Source organism: Tupaia chinensis, unplaced genomic scaffold, assembly GCF_000334495.1.
Source record: "Tupaia chinensis unplaced genomic scaffold, TupChi_1.0 Scaffold000305_1, whole genome shotgun sequence".
NCBI classification, from domain to species: Eukaryota; Metazoa; Chordata; class Mammalia; order Scandentia; family Tupaiidae; genus Tupaia; species Tupaia belangeri.
This window is the reverse complement of record NW_006159795.1, coordinates 2,418,801-2,440,033: the sequence shown is the minus strand read 5'-3', so window position 1 is coordinate 2,440,033 and position 21,233 is coordinate 2,418,801. Positions and strand designations below refer to the sequence as shown.

At 40.3% G+C, this 21,233-nt stretch overlaps 1 protein-coding gene across 1 annotated transcript in view; it reads left to right on the top strand.

The window, feature by feature from the left end:
- Positions 1 to 21,233, top strand: part of PLCB4 (phospholipase C beta 4) — a 472,346-nt gene that overhangs the window by 376,615 nt on the left and 74,498 nt on the right. The window contains exons 19-23 of the mRNA XM_006150920.2: positions 7,304 to 7,404; positions 16,611 to 16,752; positions 17,366 to 17,450; positions 17,798 to 17,922; positions 19,643 to 19,694. Coding sequence (XP_006150982.1) covers positions 7,304 to 7,404; positions 16,611 to 16,752; positions 17,366 to 17,450; positions 17,798 to 17,922; positions 19,643 to 19,694 — 505 coding nt within the window. The remainder of the gene's footprint in view (positions 1 to 7,303; positions 7,405 to 16,610; positions 16,753 to 17,365; positions 17,451 to 17,797; positions 17,923 to 19,642; positions 19,695 to 21,233) is intronic.

Genomic DNA, 21,233 nt, shown 5'->3' with positions numbered 1-21,233 from the left:
AAAATTCATTTTACAGGTTATAATGTTATATAGGGATTGAATGTATAAAAATAAATAAACTATGAAAAAAATTTCAAGTTCAAATTCCTTCAAATAATCAACTCGCTAAGTTATATATATAGTAAGAAAATTTCAGCATACACAACCTTGCTTAAAATATTTGAATATTTGCCATTACCTTATATTTTGCTTTCTATCGTCACAACCATAGTGTTTAGTTTTAAACAGGACTCTTGAGAGTGTGGGATGTTTTTAGAAAATGATTCATTTATTACATATCATGGGACTTGATTAACAAAATGACTTGGACATACATTGGTTAGAAAGTACCTTGAACTTCTAATGGATTTAGGCTAAATAATTTGGAAACACTTATGGAAAACTTCTTCCTTTATTTTCTAAACATCTGAAATATGATTTTAGAGAAGTGAGATACATAAGTGAGAAACCAAAAGCTATGAGAATTAACTAATCTTATTCATGATGCCTAATAAAAACTTCTACTTACGGAAAAGAGTTCATAAGTGATTCGGTTAAACCTTTGGACATGCATGGGTTTAACTCCAGTCACAGAGAAAAGTCCTAATGACATACTCCAATATGTTTTATGTGGCAGAAAGATACCCGGGAGTCCAAATTCATCTGATATTCATTCAGTAACCCTTAGCATTTGCCTGTTGCTGTGCGACAAACCATCTCAAAATATAGAAGCCTAAAAGCGACTTATCATCATTCTCTCTCGTAGTTCTGTGGGTCATCTGTGCTCAGATTGGTGGTTCTTCCTTAGTTTTCTTTTCTTTTCTTTTCTTTTCTTTTCTTTTCTTTTTTTAAGGGAGCTTTTGGCCATAGAGTGCTCACTGGAGAAACAGAGAGAGAAAGAGAGAGAGAGAATGCATAGAAATCACCCCTCAGGGGACATGGCCATACCACAACACTTTTTCTTATCTCAGAATTTTGGGTATGCACGCACACGTGCCAGTGGGAGTTTTAAGCCACGGAGTCCAGGACTCAAACTGCAGTCAGCCATGTGGGAGACCAGCACCTTAACCACTATGCCACCTGCTGGCTCCTTCCTTAAGTTTCTTATGCAATTGCCAGCTGGTAACATCTGCACTGAAGTCACCTGGAGGCTCACATGGCCTGTTACCATGATGGCTTCTCATATGGCTGCAATTTTTTTTTATTTAATTTATTTCTTTTTGTATATACATTCAATCACATTGTTTAGCTTACAATGTGAGGATTTCAATATGTGAACATTTCTCCCCAGTCCCGTTGATCAAAATATCTTCAACTGATAACACCACACTTCCCCATCCTGTCAATGTTCTACCTCCTTGTCCCTTCTCCAAATGTCCTTCGTTAGGCCTCACTCCTCCACATACACCTCATCTGACATTCACACCCATCTCTTGTGTTTGTACAACCATTACTCAATCAGTTTCAGTCATAGAGTGCAGACATTCGGTATATGTTAAGTGGGGACATACAATGTCTCTCCTTCATAGCCTGACTTGCCTCACTAAGCAGTAAATCTTCCATATTTTTCCACTTTCTGTCAAAAGCCAGGGTTTTGTTGATTTTTATGGCTGAGTAGTATTTCATAGAGTATATGTGCCACAGTTTTTCAATCTACTCCTCCATACGGGGGCATTTGGGTTGGTTCCATGACTTAGCAATCGTGAATAGTGCTGCAATAAACATCGATGTGCAAGCACTTTTCCAATGAAGAATTCTTCTGTCCTTTGGGTAGATACCAAGGAATGGGATTGTTGGATCATATGGTAGATCTATTTGCAGATTTTTGAGGAATCTCCAAATTATTCTCCACAGTGGTTGGACCAATTTACATTCCCACCAGCAGTGTAAAAGAGTTCCCCTTTCACCATACCCCCGCCAACACTTATCATTTTTTGTTTTTTTAATCTTAGACATTGTGACTGGGGTTAGGTGGTACCTCATTGTTGTTTTTATCTGCATTTCCCTTACAAGGAGGGATGTTGAACACTTTTTCATATGCCTTTTGGCTATTTGTATGTCATCTTTAGAAGAGTGTTTTATTCAACTCCTTCTCCCATTTTTAATAGCGTTGATCATCTTTTTTCCCAACAGCTTCTTTAGTTCCTTGTGTATTCTGGTTATCAGTCCCTTATCTGATGCAAAATTTACAAAAATATTTTCCCATTCTAAGCCCAAAAGACACTAATTACTGTGTCTTTTGCCATGCAGAAACTTCTTAGTCTGATGTAATACCACTTGTCTATTTTGGGGATGATCCACTGTGCTTTGAGGGTCTTGTTTTTGATGCTGGCTGTCTGCTGGGAGCTAAACTGGGCCTACAGTGTAGAGTGCCCCCTTGTGGACTCTCTTGATGGCATGGGTTTCTTAGAGGCTGAGTTCCTAGGATAATCCAAGAGCCAGTGTCCCAAGAGGTAGGAAGCAGAACTGCTAAATTGCTTTCAAATAACTTTAACCTAGAATGAGCACTTCTTCCATTTTTTTTAAAGTTTCTTTCTTTTTTTTTTTTTTTTGAGAGATTTTCGCTATAGGGCACATGTGCTTGCCAGACAGACAGAGAGAGACAGAGAGACAGAAAGTGAGAAATCATCCCCCAGGGGGGATGGTCACACTGCAATCCCTTCTCCTCCATTCTCCTCTCGGGATCTTGGGCACGCATGCACATGCACCCGGCGTGAGTTTTAAGCCACCGGGTCCGGGACATGAACCACGGTCAACTACGTGGGAGTCCAGTGACATAGCCATTACGCTAACTGCTGGTTCCCTAAAGTTTATTTCTTTCATGAGAGTGAGAGATAGAGAAGAAGAGGGAGAGACAGGCACCCCCAACAGGGTCTTTATGCCATTAGCGGATCTCCTCCCTTAGACTTTCCAGGCATTCGAGATCATGGACACACACACCCGTAATGTGTACAGACTGACCAGGGAACTGAACCCTCCATCTTCAATATGGATCCAGCATTGCTAGAGCAGCATATTACCACAGTGCCACTGAGCCAGCCCCACTTCCTCTATTTTTAATTAATCAAAGAAGTCATAGCTCCCCCACCCCCAAGTTCAAGGGAGTGTGAGATAGAAGAGGCCATAGGAGGGTAGATATTATTGTCTTTGGAAAATACAGTCGGCCATAATGCCTATTGTATTCTTTCACATTTTTGCAAATAATAAGCCTAAACAAGATTTAAGAATAAAGTATTAGAAGAAATACATTTTAAAAGATGTATAAAATACTCCTAAAATGCAAAATGGTTACTGTTAAGTAAAATTACCTCCTGCATTTAAGTAAAGTTTCATAGATGGTAATAAAAAAAAAAGTCAGATATTGCTGATACTATGATTCAATAAAATAAGTTAAAAATGGAATAAAATAACAAGAAAAATAATATTAATAATAATAACTACTGCCATTGTTATACCAGCTGTGGACCAGGCAGCTTATATTACTGCTTTATTTAATTTTCATAAAAATGCTGATGAGGGACCAGCAGTTAGTGTAATGGCTATATTGCTGAACTCCCATATAGCCGAACACGGTTTGAGTCCCAGACTCGTGTCTTAAACTCACGCCGGGCATGTATGCGTGCATGCCCAAGATCCTGAGAGGAGAATGGAGAAGGGATTGTAGCGTGGCCATCTCCCCTGGGGGGGTGATTTCTCACTTTCTATCTCTCTGTCTCTGTCTTTCTGGCGAGCGCACGCACCCTATAGCAAAAACCTTTCCAATAAATAAATAAATAAATAAATAAATAAAGCTGATGAAATAGGCATTATTATACCCATTTATTTGTAGAGAGAGATTTTTGCTATAGGGCATGTATGCTTACCAGAGACACACAGAGAGACAGAGAGGGAGAAAGTGAGAAATCACCTGTCGGGGGCATGATCATGCTGCAGTCCCTTCTCCACCATTCTTTTCCTGGGTTCCTGGGCACACACACACATTCACATGGTGTGAGTTTCAAGCTGCCAGGTCTAGGACTTGAATCACAGTAGGCTGTGTGGGAGTACAGCACCTTAACCACTACACTACCTGCTGGTCCTAATTATACCCATTTTTAAAGTGAGGAAAATGAAGCTGAAAGAGGTAACATATTGAGTATTTTATTTTTCTATGCAAAAATGCATCATGACTTTCCTAACAATCCCACAGCTGGCAAAAACTGGCTCTGAGATTTGATCCCAGAATTGCCTGACTCCAGGGTCAAGACTTTTTGTCCTTATAATACGTCCCTTCTGATATCCAGGGATCATGGTGTGGGAGTCTATTGAGACTTTCTTTCTCATGAAAGAAAGAATTTTTTTAAAAAAATTAACTTAAAAAAAAGAGAGAGAGAGAGAGAGAAATGACTACATGGGATACTATACAATTAAAAAGTACCCAAGAACAGAATCATCCACCTGAATTTCTTGTTAAGGGCACAGAGACTACGGTTACACTATTGGCTTTACTTCTGGTCAACCATTTAGTTGTAATTACCTTGGTGTCACAGGATGACCCTACTCTACATGGTGTGATTTGGGTCTCTAATTCAAATACATTTAAATAATTCAACACAGCAGGCAAGAAGAAACCAAGCATAGTTCAAGAGGGCAGCCCTGCCTGGAGGCTGTAGAAAATATAAAAGACTCTCAGTCAGTGAAAATAGGTACTTTGTCATTTCGCCGAATTTGGACTGAGAAACACATATGGCTCCAGGACTATAAGACACGCCGTGGGAAGTGCCACAGTCGTATGTGATGTGGGTGTTCCTGTGCACAAGCACACAAGACATGATAGCATGTATTCACACAACTAGTTTAAAGTAGTTATTAGGAGGGTCGGCAGGGGGTGTGGTGGTTGAGGTGGATGGACTTCCACATGGCTGGCCATGGTTTGGGTCCTATACCTGGCAACTTGCTTTCTCATTTTCCTTCTCTCTCTCTATCTCTTTCTGGTCCACTTCAATAGGGTAGAATAGTGACAATGAATGAAATTAAAAGAAAAATGGTTCTTTAAAAAAATTATAAATAAATAAATAAAGTAGTTATTAGGTCTTTACCACATAAATGGGGCACACCTCTGACCCTGAAGAAGTTCACACCTGGCTAGACATTTTTGACTAGACACATATGAAATGGAAATTGAATAATGATGTGGGAGTTTTCAAACTCTTGATTACAGATTGTAGGTCATGGAAACCTAGTGTCCTGGGAGGATTCAGGAGACATGTAGGGCCACAGCTTGCTATGTAATGTTAGAAGTCAAATCACATCTCTGCATCTATTTCCTCATCTATAAGTGAAGACAGATCCTGGATTAGATTATTTTAAGATCTTATTTCAGTTTCTCAAATCTTCTTTTTCCTGCCCAAGGCTGATATGACCTACATTTTGTTTTGGTTTTTGCTTTTTAATCATCTGCCTCCAGACTATGCTCTTGTAATAGCAACTCCAAAAGAGGAGGACGTCTGTTTCTTATTCTCATCCTCTTTCTGTGACTTGAACATCATCATGTGAAAAGTAATCTCTTGGGACCAGCAGGTGCTGTGGTAGTTAAGGCGCTGGACTCTCACTTGGTTGACAGCAGTTTGAGTCCTGAACCCATAGATGTGAAAATCACTCCAGACAAGTGTGCGTACATGCCAAAAATCCTGAGAGGAAAATGGAGAAGAGATTGTGGCATGGCCATCCCCCGTGGGGGTGATTTTCAACTTTTTCTTTTTCTGTCTTTCTCTGGCAAGTACCTGTGCCTTACAGCAAAAACCTAAAAACATAAGCAAATAAATAAATAAATAAATAGAGTCTCTTAAGATATTCTGAATCCATAAGATACTCCCAGTTGGAGTTATTCCTGTTTTATCATGACTAAGAAAGAAAAATAGTTCTAATTAATTATAATGAGGGTATCATCAATCAAAGGACACATTACAGTGTCAGGAATATTAAAATATGAAATCCTTTTGCATTTACTCCAGTTTTTGTATTCTCCTTTGCACAGTTTAAACATGTATTTCCAAAAAAAAAAAATCTCTAAAATATTGCTAATTTTATGGGTCTGCTCACCTTCCTTGTAAGTTCATTCTCCAAAACTATTTCACTGCTTTTTGGTTTTGTTTTGTTTCTTGCTTTTTGTAATGAAGGTCTCTCATGCCTTGTGTTGAGATACTATGGATTCATATTAAACTTTTCCCAAGGTTTATGAGTTTCCCCTGGTTGTGCCTAGATTTTAGGCAAATTATTCTCCTGCAAGTTACAGCAAATGATGAATGTGTGAATCCATATCTCACTTGAGCACAAGGCTCATTTTCCAATAGATGATCCTGTTTCTGTTGACAACTTGGGTGGATACCAACGTTCTTGTCACTTTACTGGACCAGTGGACAGGTTGCATTTGTGTCTCCTTTCAAACTTTGGGCCATGCTTCCAAGGCACCAGCCTTATTCAGCACCCACTTCCAATTCCCCTCCTAGATAAGCTCAACTAATGAGTTCCAAGTGTTAAACCTAAGGTCAGTTTAACAAATGCATTCCAGGAGCATCACAGTCCTTCTACAGTCTTTCTTTCTCTCTTTCTCTCTGTCTGCTCTTTCTTTTAGTTTTTTTCTTTTTCTTTTAATCACCCCTCCCCACCAGGGGAGATGGCCACACCACAATCCCTTCTCCATGCTCCTCTTAGGATTTCGGGCATGCATGCACACATGCCCAGCATGAGTTTAAGCCACCGGGTCCCGGACTTGAACCGTGGTTGACTACATGGGAGTCCAGCGAAATAGCCATTACACCAACTGCTGGTCCCCTTTCTTTCTTTTTGATATCATCCTCTTCCAGGCCATAGGTCGATAATGTCCATAAAACTTGGGTGGGTGTTTTAGTCTCTTTCGAAATTATCCAATGTTTTTTTCTTTTCTTGTATCGTCATACTTTTTTATAGGTGTCATGAAAGATCACAATACTCATTTATACGAGTCACACATAATCCTGAGGTGTTTGAGGCTTTCATTTTTAGAGTTGGTGTACTGGGACAGAAGTAGATATTCATATAAAAAATGTATTAAGCATCTAGCATGTCAAATGCCATTTTAGTTAGAGAAGAAATAATAAATAACAAGATGTGCTCTTTGACCTTGAATAAATAAGAGTTGAGTGAGAGTTCTACTTGAAAAAAAAATTGTGTGTTCAAAAATTCCCATTTGATTTTAGCATCCTTTTCCTCTAAAAGTGCTTTTGTGCTTCCGGAGATGATGAGCAAGGTCTGACTGCTTGGCAGTAATTTGGCCGTGTGTATTTTCCTTTTGTCTTTCACACAGCTGACCAAGAGGAAGAAGCACACCCTGAATACAAATTTGGAAATGAACTTTCTGCTGATGACTTGGGTCATAAGGAGGCTGTTGCAAATAGCGTCAAGAAGGTCAGAGTCTTCATGTCCTTTCCTTTCATGACTCTCAAGAGGTAGCAGCTGTTAGTTCTGAGATTTCGGAAATATGACACCCAGAAAAGAATAAAATAGCCTGTAATTCCCCTTCTAAATTGCCTGGGATAAAAGTACTGGATGATCAGAACTTATGCTTAAAGGCCATTTAAATTACTCATCAGTCGTTCTCAGTGCTGACCAATACCCCTTTAGCCAGTGTCCTTTAAATATTGTCTGGTATTACTTTACTGAAGGTGGGCAGGGCGATAGCAATGGCATCTCAGTGTAAAGGTTAGCCCATTGAAAACATTAGGAAAATGACCCCTGAATATCACAAGTCAGACCCTCATTAGAGGACCAGTTCTAATAGTTAGCCTTCCTAGTATAGAGAAAGGACAGAAATATTTCCAACCATTCAGCCAAGAAAAATAATTAGTATGGACCTACTATTTGTTAGTCACAGTCTAAGTTATATCAACCTAAGTGGGTCAAAACACCCTCGCTTTCTACCCTCAGGCAGTTTACAGTTCCCTAGAGTTTAGGAAAGGGGGTGAGAAACAGAAAGTGCCATTGTGAAAATAAAAATAGTGCTAAAATGAAAACAGTGAGGTTCAGGAAATAAGAAAACCAGAACCCAGAGGGGAAAGAGGAGCTGGCCATGCATAGAGATAGAGGAACATCTATCTACACAGAGGGGCCTGGATAGTAACAAGGACAAAGGCACCATGAGTAAAGTGGATGGAATGAAGGGTGGAGAGAACAGAATGAGATGGGGTGGGAAGGTGGGAGCTAGGTGAGCTAGGATTTTGGAAGCCAGTATGAAAAATTCAAATTTTAAGTGATGGAGCCAGACAGTGGCACAACAATGAAATGTCATGCTATACAAGGTAGTCTCAAACACAAGGTTCCAGGTTCAAGTCTGGAGACCTTCCTGAGTACACCATGCACACATTGCTCGTACTCTGTGGCTGGCTGAGACTGTGAGTAGATTGCAGAGTTGAGCGAGACCTGTTTGGGGTGCTATCTCTTTCTCTGTCTCTTAATCATGGAAGATACAAGCAAATAAACTTTAAAAAAGTAAGTGAAACATGAAGCATTTAAAAACTTCCCTAGAGTTTAGGAAAGGGGGTGAGAAACAGAAAGTGCCATTGTGAAAATAAAAATAGTGCTAAAATGAAAACAGTGAGGTTCAGGAAATAAGAAAACCAGAACCCAGAGGGGAAAGAGGAGCTGGCCATGCATAGAGATAGAGGAACATCTATCTACACAGAGGGGCCTGGATAGTAACAAGGACAAAGGCACCATGAGTAAAGTGGATGGAATGAAGGGTGGAGAGAACAGAATGAGATGGGGTGGGAAGGTGGGAGCTAGGTGAGCTAGGATTTTGGAAGCCAGTATGAAAAATTCAAATTTTAAGTGATGGAGCCAGACAGTGGCACAACAATGAAATGTCATGCTATACAAGGTAGTCTCAAACACAAGGTTCCAGGTTCAAGTCTGGAGACCTTCCTGAGTACACCATGCACACATTGCTCGTACTCTGTGGCTGGCTGAGACTGTGAGTAGATTGCAGAGTTGAGCGAGACCTGTTTGGGGTGCTATCTCTTTCTCTGTCTCTTAATCATGGAAGATACAAGCAAATAAACTTTAAAAAAGTAAGTGAAACATGAAGCATTTAAAAACTTTTAACAAGGGAGAAAGTTTAGCCTGGTAAGGGTTTTAAAAGATGCCTGCAGTTAACTGTACGGAGTCCAGTTTAGGAGGAAACAAGAGTAGAAGCAGGAAAGGCGTTAGGACAAGCTGTTGCACTGGCAAGCAGAAGCCCTGGTAAACTGCACTGGGCAAACAGAAAGGACTGAATGGCTTCAGGACATGGTGAGGAACAAAACTCAGACGAAAATGGTACAACTTGGGACCAGCAAGTGGCTTGGTAGTTAAGGTCTTGACTTCTCCATGGCTGACTACGGAGTTGGTGTCCCGGACCTGGTGGCTTGAAAAACACACCAGGTGCATGTGTGCATGCCCACATTCTTATTTATTTATTTATTTATTTTTTGAGAGTTTTTTTTGCTATAGGGTGTGTGCGCTCACCAGACAGACAGAGACAGACAGAGAGACAGAAACCGAGAAATCACCCCCCAGGGGGGATGGTCACGCCGCAATCCCTTCTCCTCCATTTTCCTCTCAGGATCTTGGGCATGCACACACACGCACCTGGTGTTAGTTTTAAGCCACCGGGTCTGGGACATGAACCGTGGTCGACTACATGGGAGTCCAGCGACATAGCCATTACGCTAACTGCTGGTTCTTCATGCCCACATTCTTGAAAGAAGAATGGAGGAAAAGTGATTGTGATGTGGCCATCCCCCCCAGGAAGTGATTTCTTCTCCCTGCCACCACCACCCCTCCCACCCCACGAGAGCCCTATAGCAAAAACTAAAAAAAAAATTTTAAAAAGTACAACTTATTGATAGAATATGGGGAGTGAGGAAGAAAAATCAATCAAGATGACCTTCTAGAATCCTTGTCTGAAGAATTGGATAAGTAGTGGCACTACTTAGAGGAGCGGAGAAGCCTGAAAAGAAAGAACAAAGGAGTTTCAAATAGGGGAGGAGATTTGAGATGCGTGTGAAGTCTTCAAGGGGAGGTGCCAGGTTGATGTGTGTGTGTGGGTGTGTGTGGGTGTGTGTGTGTGTGTGTGAATGCTATGGGCTCTGACATTGACATACGCTCTCTGGATTCATATCCTAACTGGCTAACCTTAGGTAAGTGACTTAACCTCTCTGCTTTAGTTTCTTCATCTGCAAAATGAAGATGATAGCATCTATTGGGTTGTCAGAAAAGTCAAGACATAAGTGCATCATGACTTTTCTGACAACCCAATAAATATTTCACTGAACTACTGTGAAGAGCTCATGCAATATAGAGGTTAGAATGGTGCCTGGCATGTCGTAACTCCTGGAAAGTTGTTAGTTGCTGCTATGTTAGCATCATTTTCACCCGCATCCTTGTCACTGTCATTGTCATTGTCATCTGTATCTAGAAGAGAGCTTGAGCTAGAGCTATAAATTGGGAGTTCCTGAGATCATGTTTGAGGCTATGGAAATAACGGAGGGAAGCCATGAGGAGAGGTGGAAAAGAAGGCAAACTGGAGTCCTAATGAAAGGTGGCTTCACAAGAGAGGAGCCAGAAACGAAGAGCAAAATTTGGCCAGAGAAGTAGGAGGGACATCAGGCTATGACACTAAAGAAGCCAATGGAACAATTAACAGAAGGACTGAGAGGTCAGTGCTGTTCAGTGAATAGAAAGACTCAGGAGTGCCCTTTGGTCTAGTAGCATGGAGGTCACTGAAGACCTTGAAGACAAGTTTCAGTGGAATAGAGAGGACACTGAAGCAGACAGATAAGAATGATAGAGACTGCTTTTGAGGAGATAAGATGGTTGTATAAGGGAACCTGAGGGGTCAAGGGGGTGTTATTTTTAGGATAGTCAGGAGAGCATTCACAAACTGTTAGAAAGGACACAGTAGAGAGAGAGAGATTAGTCCTGCATGATAAAAAGGAATAAGTGCAGTTCCCGGAAATTCCTTGAGAAGGTGAGATTGGACAGGATGTGGTGATGTGAAGGTCTGGTCTTCAATAGGAGCAAGGATCCTTGGTCAGTGAAGACAGCGGACAGAGTCAGGTAGGTGGTTACATTTGGTAGTGGGACAATGGGAGAGCATTTGTCTGATGAGCTAAACAAAGGACTACTGCCATTATACCCTACCTTTTCTGATGGGGGGAATAGTGACTCTTTGGGAATCTTGAGTGCCTACTAATACTCAAAAATGTTGCTCTCACATGTAAAGCCGTCATCAGTACTGTCTTACTCAGTTCAAGATGCCATAGTAAAATTGCCATAGGCCCAGCCACAGTGGCACAGGCAGTAGAGCACTGCTACGTAGGGGCTGGGGTTGCATGGGAGGCCCAGGTTCAAATCTGGATCCAGCCTAGACAGGCCAGGTATGGTGGCATGCCCTTATAGTCCCTATCTAACTGGGAGGCAGGAATAATGGTGAGACCTTGCCAGAAATACCTCTATTTCTCTCTCTCTCTCTCTCTCTCTCTCTCTCACTCTCTCTCTCACACCACACACACACACACACAATGAACGAAATACCATTATGTGCTGATGGACTGAAACCATGGAAATTTATTTCTCACAGTTTTGGAGACTGGGAAGTCTAATGCTGGTTACTTGTTTTCTGGTGAGAGTCTGTTCCTGGCTATGTCCTCACATGGTGAGGAGAGAATGAGGTAGCGAGCTTTCTCCTGTCTCTTCTTGCTGGGACACAAAACCCATCATGAGGGCTCCACCTTCAGGATTTAATTCTACTTCAGGCCCCATCTCCAACATCATCACATTGGAGATTAGGGTTTCAGTGTGTAAACTGGAGAGAAGGCGCACAGACATCCAGTCCATAGCGAACACCATGACATCCAGTCCATAGCGAACACTCAGACATGACTGTTGAATTACTGAAGAGTGAGCATTCATGCTTGCTGGCCTTTACTTTTTAGAGGATATTATTCTAAGCTCTGTGACTAAATCACTAACAAAGCATTTAAATAGGCATGAACTGTCAACAGAAAAGGGAACTAATGGGTCATCAGGAAAGTCATGACACAGTTTTGGACAGAAAAATATGTCATGACTTTCCCGACCTCATAGCATTAAGATCAGCTCTTCTGATGTATAACACAGTGAAGCCATCATAACTTTTCACAAGTTGCATTTGTCCGTGGCTTTTTGCCATCAATAATTTTCCATTTTAACAAATAAAGAGAATAGAATAGTTTACATATATTTATTTAAATGTTTACACATCTGGCTAATACTTCTGGAATTTTGCCTGTTAGGGAAGTAAGCAAATGATTCTCTTTCTCTAAGTCAGGGCTCAGATGACCTTGAACATGAAAACAACAAAAAGGTAGCCAAAAGTAATCAAATACCTTTTGCATTTTGATTTAATTATGAGACAATCACATGTGGCCCGCTGATAATGAACATTTTAAACTAGTGCTGTTGTTACTCTATCTTTCCCTGGCCCCTGGAATGTCAGGTTCACTGTTTCTAAGTATATTTAAATGTTTGACCCAGCTAATTAGAAGTCTTCAAAGGAAAGAATAAATCACGGTGACAAAATAAATAAACCCTGATAAAAGCACAAAACTAGGACAAGTGAGAAAGATGATTTTCTAAAAATAGGTGTTTAAGGTAATAAGGCCTTTACTTGGTTGCTATGAGAGATTTCATTCGTAGATTAGGGCTACATAATCAACAGCATATTGGATTTGAAAATGAAAATGACCTAGTAGGTCATCAAATCCATATTATAATATAGTAGAAAGGGGATTTTTGTTCCAATCACATTGGCATTTTGAATGATCATTAGTTCATTTCACACTGCATACCTTCTGGAACTTGTATTTGATACTGTGAGTTATTGGCCTCACTGTAAAGAAGGTGAAGTTACATTTTCAACTTCTTTTTCCTTCAGTTCTTCATAAAAATCAAAGTGATCTTATTTAGTAAATATGTGTGGTTTACTATACAGTAGTGATACTGACGATAGTCACGGGCAGAAATTTGCATTGTAACTTGGTTCTAACACTTTGGAATTTCAGAAAATGCTACCTTGCTGTCTGTGAGGCCCTGTTTTACTTGGAGAGAGACCCTATCTTTTCACTTTGGCTAGTAGTTTCCCCCTCATCCATAGGTTCACTTTTCATGGTTTTAGTTACCAGTAGACAAACATAGTCCAAAACTGACTGGTACAGTACTAGGCGGTATTTTGCGAGAGAAGAGAGAGACCATATTCACATAACTTATTACATTATAACAGTTGTCTTATTTTATTACTAGTTATCATTGTCTATCTTTACTATGCCTAATTTATAAGTTAAACTTTATAATAGCTATATATGTATTAGAAAAGACATAAAACATATTGGGTCTGGTACTAGCTAAAGTTCAAGCATCCAATGAGGGTCTTGGAACGTATCTCCCTTGGACAAAAGGATGACGGACTGTAAATGCTAAATTTGAAAGAATTATGGATAAGATAAGTTGGGTCACAGTTCTCTCCTGAAACATTTGTTAATATGCTCTTATACACAATTTCATAAGATATTAGACTCAACAGTGCACAGACTGACTGACATTTGGTCATTGCAAATTTTTTATTTTTAATGAGAGCACATGTGTGTCCTCACATGCATACATGTAGGAAAGAAAGAGAGAGAGAGAAGTCACCCTCAACAGGGTCTTTTCATTGCCCTAATCCCCTTACCTTTGCCCCCTAGTTCTTTAAGATCTTTGACCCAAGCACGCTCCTGGCTTACTCTGAGGCTAACCCAGGGTTCCAAACCTACAGCTGATCCTGTATCTCGGTACACTATGCACTGTGCCAGCTAGGCTGGGCCTGTTCCCGACTATTTATTTGCCCCGACCCGCAGGACAGTTGATGGGTACCTGGGTGAGGATGGTGAAAAAGGGGACTCTTTGTGTTCAGGCTGGTAAGATTCCCACAGACACACACAAAGTGGAGACCAGATGAGGTGCTGATCAAGTCTTCGTTTATTGCAGAGCAAACTGCTTTATATACAGGCTGGTGGGCACCGGTTGGTTGCCCGAAAAGAGATACAACAGTATGAGCCAATCATTGATGTGGGTGGATCTCCCATTGCCTAGCAACAGTTGGTCACATGATTTCTGAGAAATGGTTTGCTCAATGAGGAAGTGAAGCCTAAGGTTTCTAAGATGGCAGACAGCTCTCAAGATGGCTTCCATATGCAATGCCCTCCACATTTATTAGTTATTTTAATCCTCCAGGTGTTACTTTTATAACGTAGTCTGGGGTCAGCACTCTGATCTTCACTCCACATCACTGAGAGTAATGAAATTATGCATGCAAGAATTTGTCTGAGCATCCAGCACATAAACCTGGTGATAGTTATTGTCTTTAAAAACACTAGGAAGGAACAGATATGGCCCTCGCTCATATTTGGTGGGGAAGAAGGTTGGGATATAGGAAGAAAATGATAGAAACAAAAATATTTACATAATTTGGTTCTTTATCTCGGGCTTTTGTTGACATCAGTTTAATGATTTAGAATGCTTAGGCTGTTCAGTCATTAGTTAAGAAAAATGTTTTTTTGTTGTTGTTTTTTATTTACATTTTTGCCATAGGGTGCACGTGCTCACCTAAGAGAGAGAGGGAGAGAGACACACTGAGGAGGAAAGTGAGAAATCATCCCCAAGGGAGATGGCCATACTGCAATCCTTCTCTTCTAGTCTCCTCCTGGAATTTGGGGCACACATGCACACATGTCCTGTGTGACTTTCAAGCCACCAGGTCTGGGACTTGAACTGCAGTTAGCCATGTGGGAATCCAGCTTCTTAACCAGCATGCCACCTGATGGCCCCAGATGGTCTATTTTTTAACTCATAGGTTGTATCATGTGACTAAGCAATGTATCCACTTAGATTTAATCTAAGTAGGAAACTTAACTTCTCAGAATTCTCAACCAAATATTGATCACTTTTCTAAAAAGTCTATTTAATTATTTCTTCCATGAGAGAGAGGAGAACAGGAGGGGGACATCATCAACAGGGTCTTTGTGCTGCAATCTACCCCCTACATTAGCCAGCCAGAACCATGAGCACACAGTTGCACACCTAGCTGTACCAGGAGACCTTGGGATGTGAACCTGTGACCTTTTCATGTGGTATCATCATTGGAGAGTATTGATAGCCACTATCAATTGATAGCCACTATCAATTGACTATCAATTGATACCACTGCTGAGAGAGAGTCTTCTTGTTCTTCTCCTTCTTTTTCTTTTTTTTTTTTTTTTTGAGAGAGAGTTTTTTGCTGTAGGGCATGTGCATTCACCAGAAAGACAGAGACAGAAAGTGAGAAATTACCCCCCACGGGGGATGGCCACACCACAATCCCTTCTCCTTCATTCTCTCCTTGGGATCTTGGGCACGCATGCCCAACATGAGTTTAAGCCACTGGGGTCCGGGACTCGAACTGTGGTCGACCACATGGGAGTCGAGCAACATAGTCATTACGCCAACTGCTGGTCCCCTTCTTTTATAAAAAAAAAAAGTTGATCACTTTTGATAGTGTATATTCATTGTTGGTTTGTTCTGATTTTTCAAGAAATAAAGTAAAATAATTTACTTTCATTTTCCTTTGTGCAAATTAATGAAATTTTGTTTCATAGCAGATACAGCCGCATGTTTTTTGCACGTGGTAGCACTGTGTTGTCCTATACAGTGATTTGTCAGATGACTTTAAGAATAAGTGCTTTTTAAAAATACCATAATTCACTTATGAATGTATTTTAAATTCTATGGCAAGTGAGTGCTATAGGTGTGGTGGCCAGACTAGCCATATCATTAGCACTTGGAACCTAGTTATGGAACTGTGAATTCTTGGGCTGGGCCTTAGACTCACTTCATTAGAAATTCTGACAGTTAGGTCCAGGAATCTTCCAGGTGACTGATGCACACTAAAATTTGAGAGCCATAGTTTTGTCTTTGTGCTTCACTTATGAAATATGAATAATATTTTTGTACATGTTTCAGAGCAGTGCTGTGAAGCCTGATGTAGTTTATAAGTTTGTTTATTTATTTCCAAGAAAGAAAGAAACCCAAGCACCTTCAACAGGGTCTCACATTGAAATCCCCCTAACTCCCAGCCTTTCAGCCAGCCAGGAATTCAGGCTTATGCTTGTATGTCCAGCATAGACTGGTCAACCTGGGAACTGAACCTTGATCTTCCCTATGGCTTCCAACATTGCAGAACGTTGATCTATCACTGCTCCACTGTGGCCGGGCTGAGGCTTATTCTAGTTTCTTGAGTATTGTACAGTTTCTTTTCAATTAATGTCCTAAAAATGTTAAGATAAGCTTAATATGTTTGTGTGTTAATATGATTATATGTTCCTATGATTCTCTCCTTTTGCATTATGTTGGAGCTACAGTGGACATTAGGTTTTCTTAAATTAACCTTTAGCACAGTCGAGGATGAAACAGGTCTCTCTCTTTCACGTTTGTGTGCAAATCGTCTTAATAAGGAAGTCTGCAGCATGTATCTGTGAATCCCACTCAACTCATGGGTATCTATGTTCTCTTCCTTCTGCTTGTAGGGCCTGGTTACTGTAGAAGATGAACAAGCGTGGATGGCCTCTTATAAATATGTAGGTGCTACCACTAATATCCATCCCTATTTGTCTACAATGATCAACTACGCACAGCCTGTAAAGTTTCAAGGTTTCCATGTGGCTGAAGGTAACACTAAAGGTTAAATGCAAGAGGTTTTTTTGTCTGCTTTGCTTTTAGTACGGAGCTGAGCTCTGATCTGGCTGGTTGCCATTTTCCTTTCTGAGCATGGAAACTGTTCCACTTCACTTCTCTTATTTTTGTTTCACAGACCACATAGCCTCCTGTCCTTCGCATGCCATAGCGCTGTGTTGCTATTCCCCACATCATCCACAAGGTGGCTCTGAGAGACTATGGATTTATTAGTGCTTGGCTCTTGTATTTCATATGCTTTCAGGAAACTTTCAATCAAAAAAAAAATCTGAAATATGTAAATAATAATTATTTGGGAGATATAAAATCCATAATCATCATCAAAATATATATATATTTCAGGAGTGGCTGTAGCAATCTATGTACACATAATTTGTTTAATGACTCCAAATTTCACTTAGGAACCTCCCCCTTTTTTTAAATTTAAGACAGCCATCTCCAGCCCCAGGATGTTACCGAAAGTGGGGGCTTCTGACATAACATTGGTCTCCAAAGCCTCGTGATTCAGATGTAACTAAATTTATTACTCGTCTTTACATGAGGGTTTGATAGCAGGATCTCTGAGTGCATCTTTGTTTTTGTTTTACAGAACGCAATATTCATTATAACATGTCATCTTTTAATGAGTCAGTTGGTCTTGGCTACCTGAAGACACACGCCATTGAATTTGTAAAGTATCCTTATGAATCAAATGGAGTGAGTGGTTGGTGCTTTTTAGAGGTGGCAGGAATCTCTGGAATAGATAAACGATTTATGTATAATTTTGGTTACAGAGCTAATAAAATAATATATGTGAAGGACCACGGTAGCTCTAATAATCAGTCCAAATATGAATCGCTTTTATACTCTGCACGACAAACTGTGATTTTCTCTTGAGTGTTATGTGTCCATGTGATATGCGGTTTGTGTTGTCTACAGGATGTCATTGTTGGCCCAGACCTTTGTTGTTTTAGCTCTCGGTTATTTATTTATCTCTGCTGTAGGGCCCTTTCTTTCCCGTTTTCCTTAATAAGTTACACAGTTATAATAAACGGCAAATGAGTCGCATTTACCCCAAGGGAGGTCGAGTCGATTCCAGTAATTACATGCCTCAGATTTTCTGGAACGCTGGCTGCCAGATGGTTTCTCTGAACTATCAAACCCCAGGTAAAAACTGATGTCCAGTGACCCCAAATTCCACGAGACATTTTGATAGTGCCGACAATTGCCATCAGTTGGCTGTAGGCGTTTCTTAAAGGAAGCAGACATATGGCAAAACAGCGTGTTGTTGGATTTATGTAACAGTGAGAAATTTAAAAATCCAAAACAGAACAATAAAACAATGGTAGAAGAGATTTAAATGGAAATTCCTTTCATAAATGCTGTGATGATTCTGTTAATCAGTATCCCCATTCCAAGATATACCTAATATTTTTGGATCAGACTTACTCCCTTTGTTTCCAGGGGCACAATTGAGGGAAAAGAGTTTGAGTCGCTTTGCACAATAACTCTGACTCATTTCTCCTTTGGAAAGTACCCTGACCACGCTGAACAGTCACCAACTATCAACCACACCGGAAAAGTACTCTCCATAAAAATGAAGAGTATTATGGAATAAGCTCCATTATAATGGTATATAAGGAATTATAGATTCCTAGGGGTACTAATCTAAATCTTGGTCCTCGAAAATGGGCTGGAAGGAATGTTTTCTTTTTTGGTTGTTTTTTTTTGAGAGGTTTTTTGTTTTTGTTTTTGTTTTTTTATAGGGCATGTGCACTTTCCAGAGAGACAGAGAGTCAGAAAGTGAGAAATCACACCCGAGGGGGATGGCCATGCAGTCCCTTCTCCTCTCTTCCCTTGGGATCTTGAGCACACATGCACCCAGTGTGAGTTTAAGCCACCAGGTCTGGGACTTGAACCACAGTTGATTACATGGGAGTTCAGTGAAATAGCCATTACACCAACTGCTGGTCTCAAGAATATTTTCAATATACAGCCATGTGAGCCTGGTGACATTTCAGTCCATGATAGCTTGCACACGCACTGGTGGTCATAAGCTTGTACCATACAGCCCAGGTGTGTAGTAGGCAATACTGTCTGGGTTTGTATAAGTATGCTCTGTGATGTTCAGTGTTTGCACAATAATGAAATTGCCTAATGACAGTTTTCTCAGAATGTGTCCCCATCATTCAGTGACATGTGACATGTGACTGTACGATTTCTTTTTTAGAAGGTGAGCAGTAAACTCATCAATGTGCAAACAAATTTTTTAAAGTTTTTGAGATTTGCTTAAGAGCCTACAATTACTATATTAAGGTTAGAAATAACAGAAGAGAAGTAAGATAGGTATGTGTCACAAAACCTAACTTTATAAGATTAATTCTGCAGCATGGTTTGGCTTTTGGTTTTTTTGAACCACTCTGCATTGCAGACCTCACTAGAAGAATTCTCCCAGAGTCTCATGCTGGGAACAAGTCACGTGATATTTACCTTTCTCTTTTTTTATTCTTTTTTCTTAAGTTTTAAATTCACACTGACCCTAATAGGTATCACCAATGTCCTCTTCCCCTGAGGTCATATGGCACACATTCTTCAACCATCATCGGTTGGACATCTGTACTCTTGATAGTAATCACCTGACTCAGGTTGAATCCAGTTTTCAAAATAATTCTGCCATGATCTTTATATGAACACATTTTACGTTCAACTGAAATCAAACATGGGATCATTTCAACATGGAAGAACTGTGTTCTTTGAACACCTTTGGGTGTTAAAGAGGGACCTTTGGATCTAGAGGGCAGTCTGATTTCCACCAGTTAAAATCACCCCTTCAAGATCTTCTTTGTCCGGGGAGACAAGATGCTAAATTATTTTTGTCTCTTGACAGATTTAGCGATGCAATTGAATCAGGGAAAATTTGAGTATAATGGATCATGCGGGTGAGTAATATGATTTAAACTGTTGTCACCTAGTTTCAGGACTACATACTACTGCTGTAATGAAACTATGTCATTTTTAATTAGAGGCTGTGGAATTAAAGCTTGCTTTGGGGAAGAAATAAAAATTAATGAAATCTCTAGAGAGATCATATTTGCAAATACACATTCTTTATCTGCCCCGTTTTACCAAGCAATGTTTTTTTCCAACCACAAGTTAAGCATTTCATCATACACACTCTATAACAGAGTTTAGCGCTCTCACTTGAACTCCATAGTGGATGCTTTTATACATGAGACATGTCACGAGCGTTGCTTATTTGGACATTAACTAGAGATGTAGACATTAAATATGGGTATTTTACTTAGAACAAATATAGAAATGAGGGTAATTTCATATATGATGAAGTTGTGTGTGTCAAGTTGAATTTCATTCAGCTGGGAACAAACCTTTGTTCTCTTTTGCTTTCTCTTGCATGTCTCATAAATAGCAGTTATCAAAAAAATAATGCTATGAATGTTGTTCTAGTTTACTTCAACAGCAGTCTTTAAAATCTGTGAGCCAGGAATTGAAATAGGATATGTTAATTCCACTGAAGCACTGAAAGACTAAATGAAAACATGAAGGTAGAATTCTATAGGAATTGGATAACTATATGGCTGTTTTTTCCCTATGCATCTGTCCCCAAGCAGCACTATGAGGAAATATTCCCAAACCACAGCCCAAAGTCCCGTAGACTAACCCATTGGAGTTGAAGTCAGGAACTTCTTCATAGTGGCTCCTTGGATGTCCTAGTTTTCATCAAGGAAAACAACCAGTTATGATAACATTTTTCTTCAATGACTTTTCAAAGTGGTCCCTCCCTGTGTATGCCAGCCTGCTGGATGGCTCCCTGCCAGTGTACCTGCACACACACATGATGGGTATGTTGCCTGCATCACCTGTCACACACATGACAGAGCATGTCATGTGCTGTGTAATGACATTTTGGTCAACAACAGGCCAACAGGCCACATACACAACACTAATCCCATAAGGTTTTGCCATATACCCTTGGTGTGTAGTAGGCACTGTCATCTAGGTGTGTGTAAGTACACTCTAGTTTTGGCACAAGGGTGAAATTGCCTATCGATGCATGTCTCAGAATTAACCCCTGTTCTTAAGCCATACATGACTTGAGTTAGACAGAAAGGGCTGACACATGTTGTACAGTTGTGTCAAAGCTGTATTGTTATTTGATGCCAAGTATCCATAAGCAGGAGACTTTGCACATAAATTGCTTGGTGGAGACCCAGTAGTGGACTGAGGCAGTGGAGCCCCAAGGGGACAGCTGTCGCCTGAAGATAAAAGTCTAAGCTGGGTATCCAAAGACATGGATTTGAATCCCATGTCCCAGCCCCTCCGCATACTAGTTATGTTACCTCAGGCAAGTGTGTTAGATTCTGAACCTTAAATCTCTGCTTGATCTTGACACTGGCCATATGGGGAGGGTCTCTTCCCTTGAGCAAGAGGGGGAAATGGCGTGTGACTAAAACTGTCGT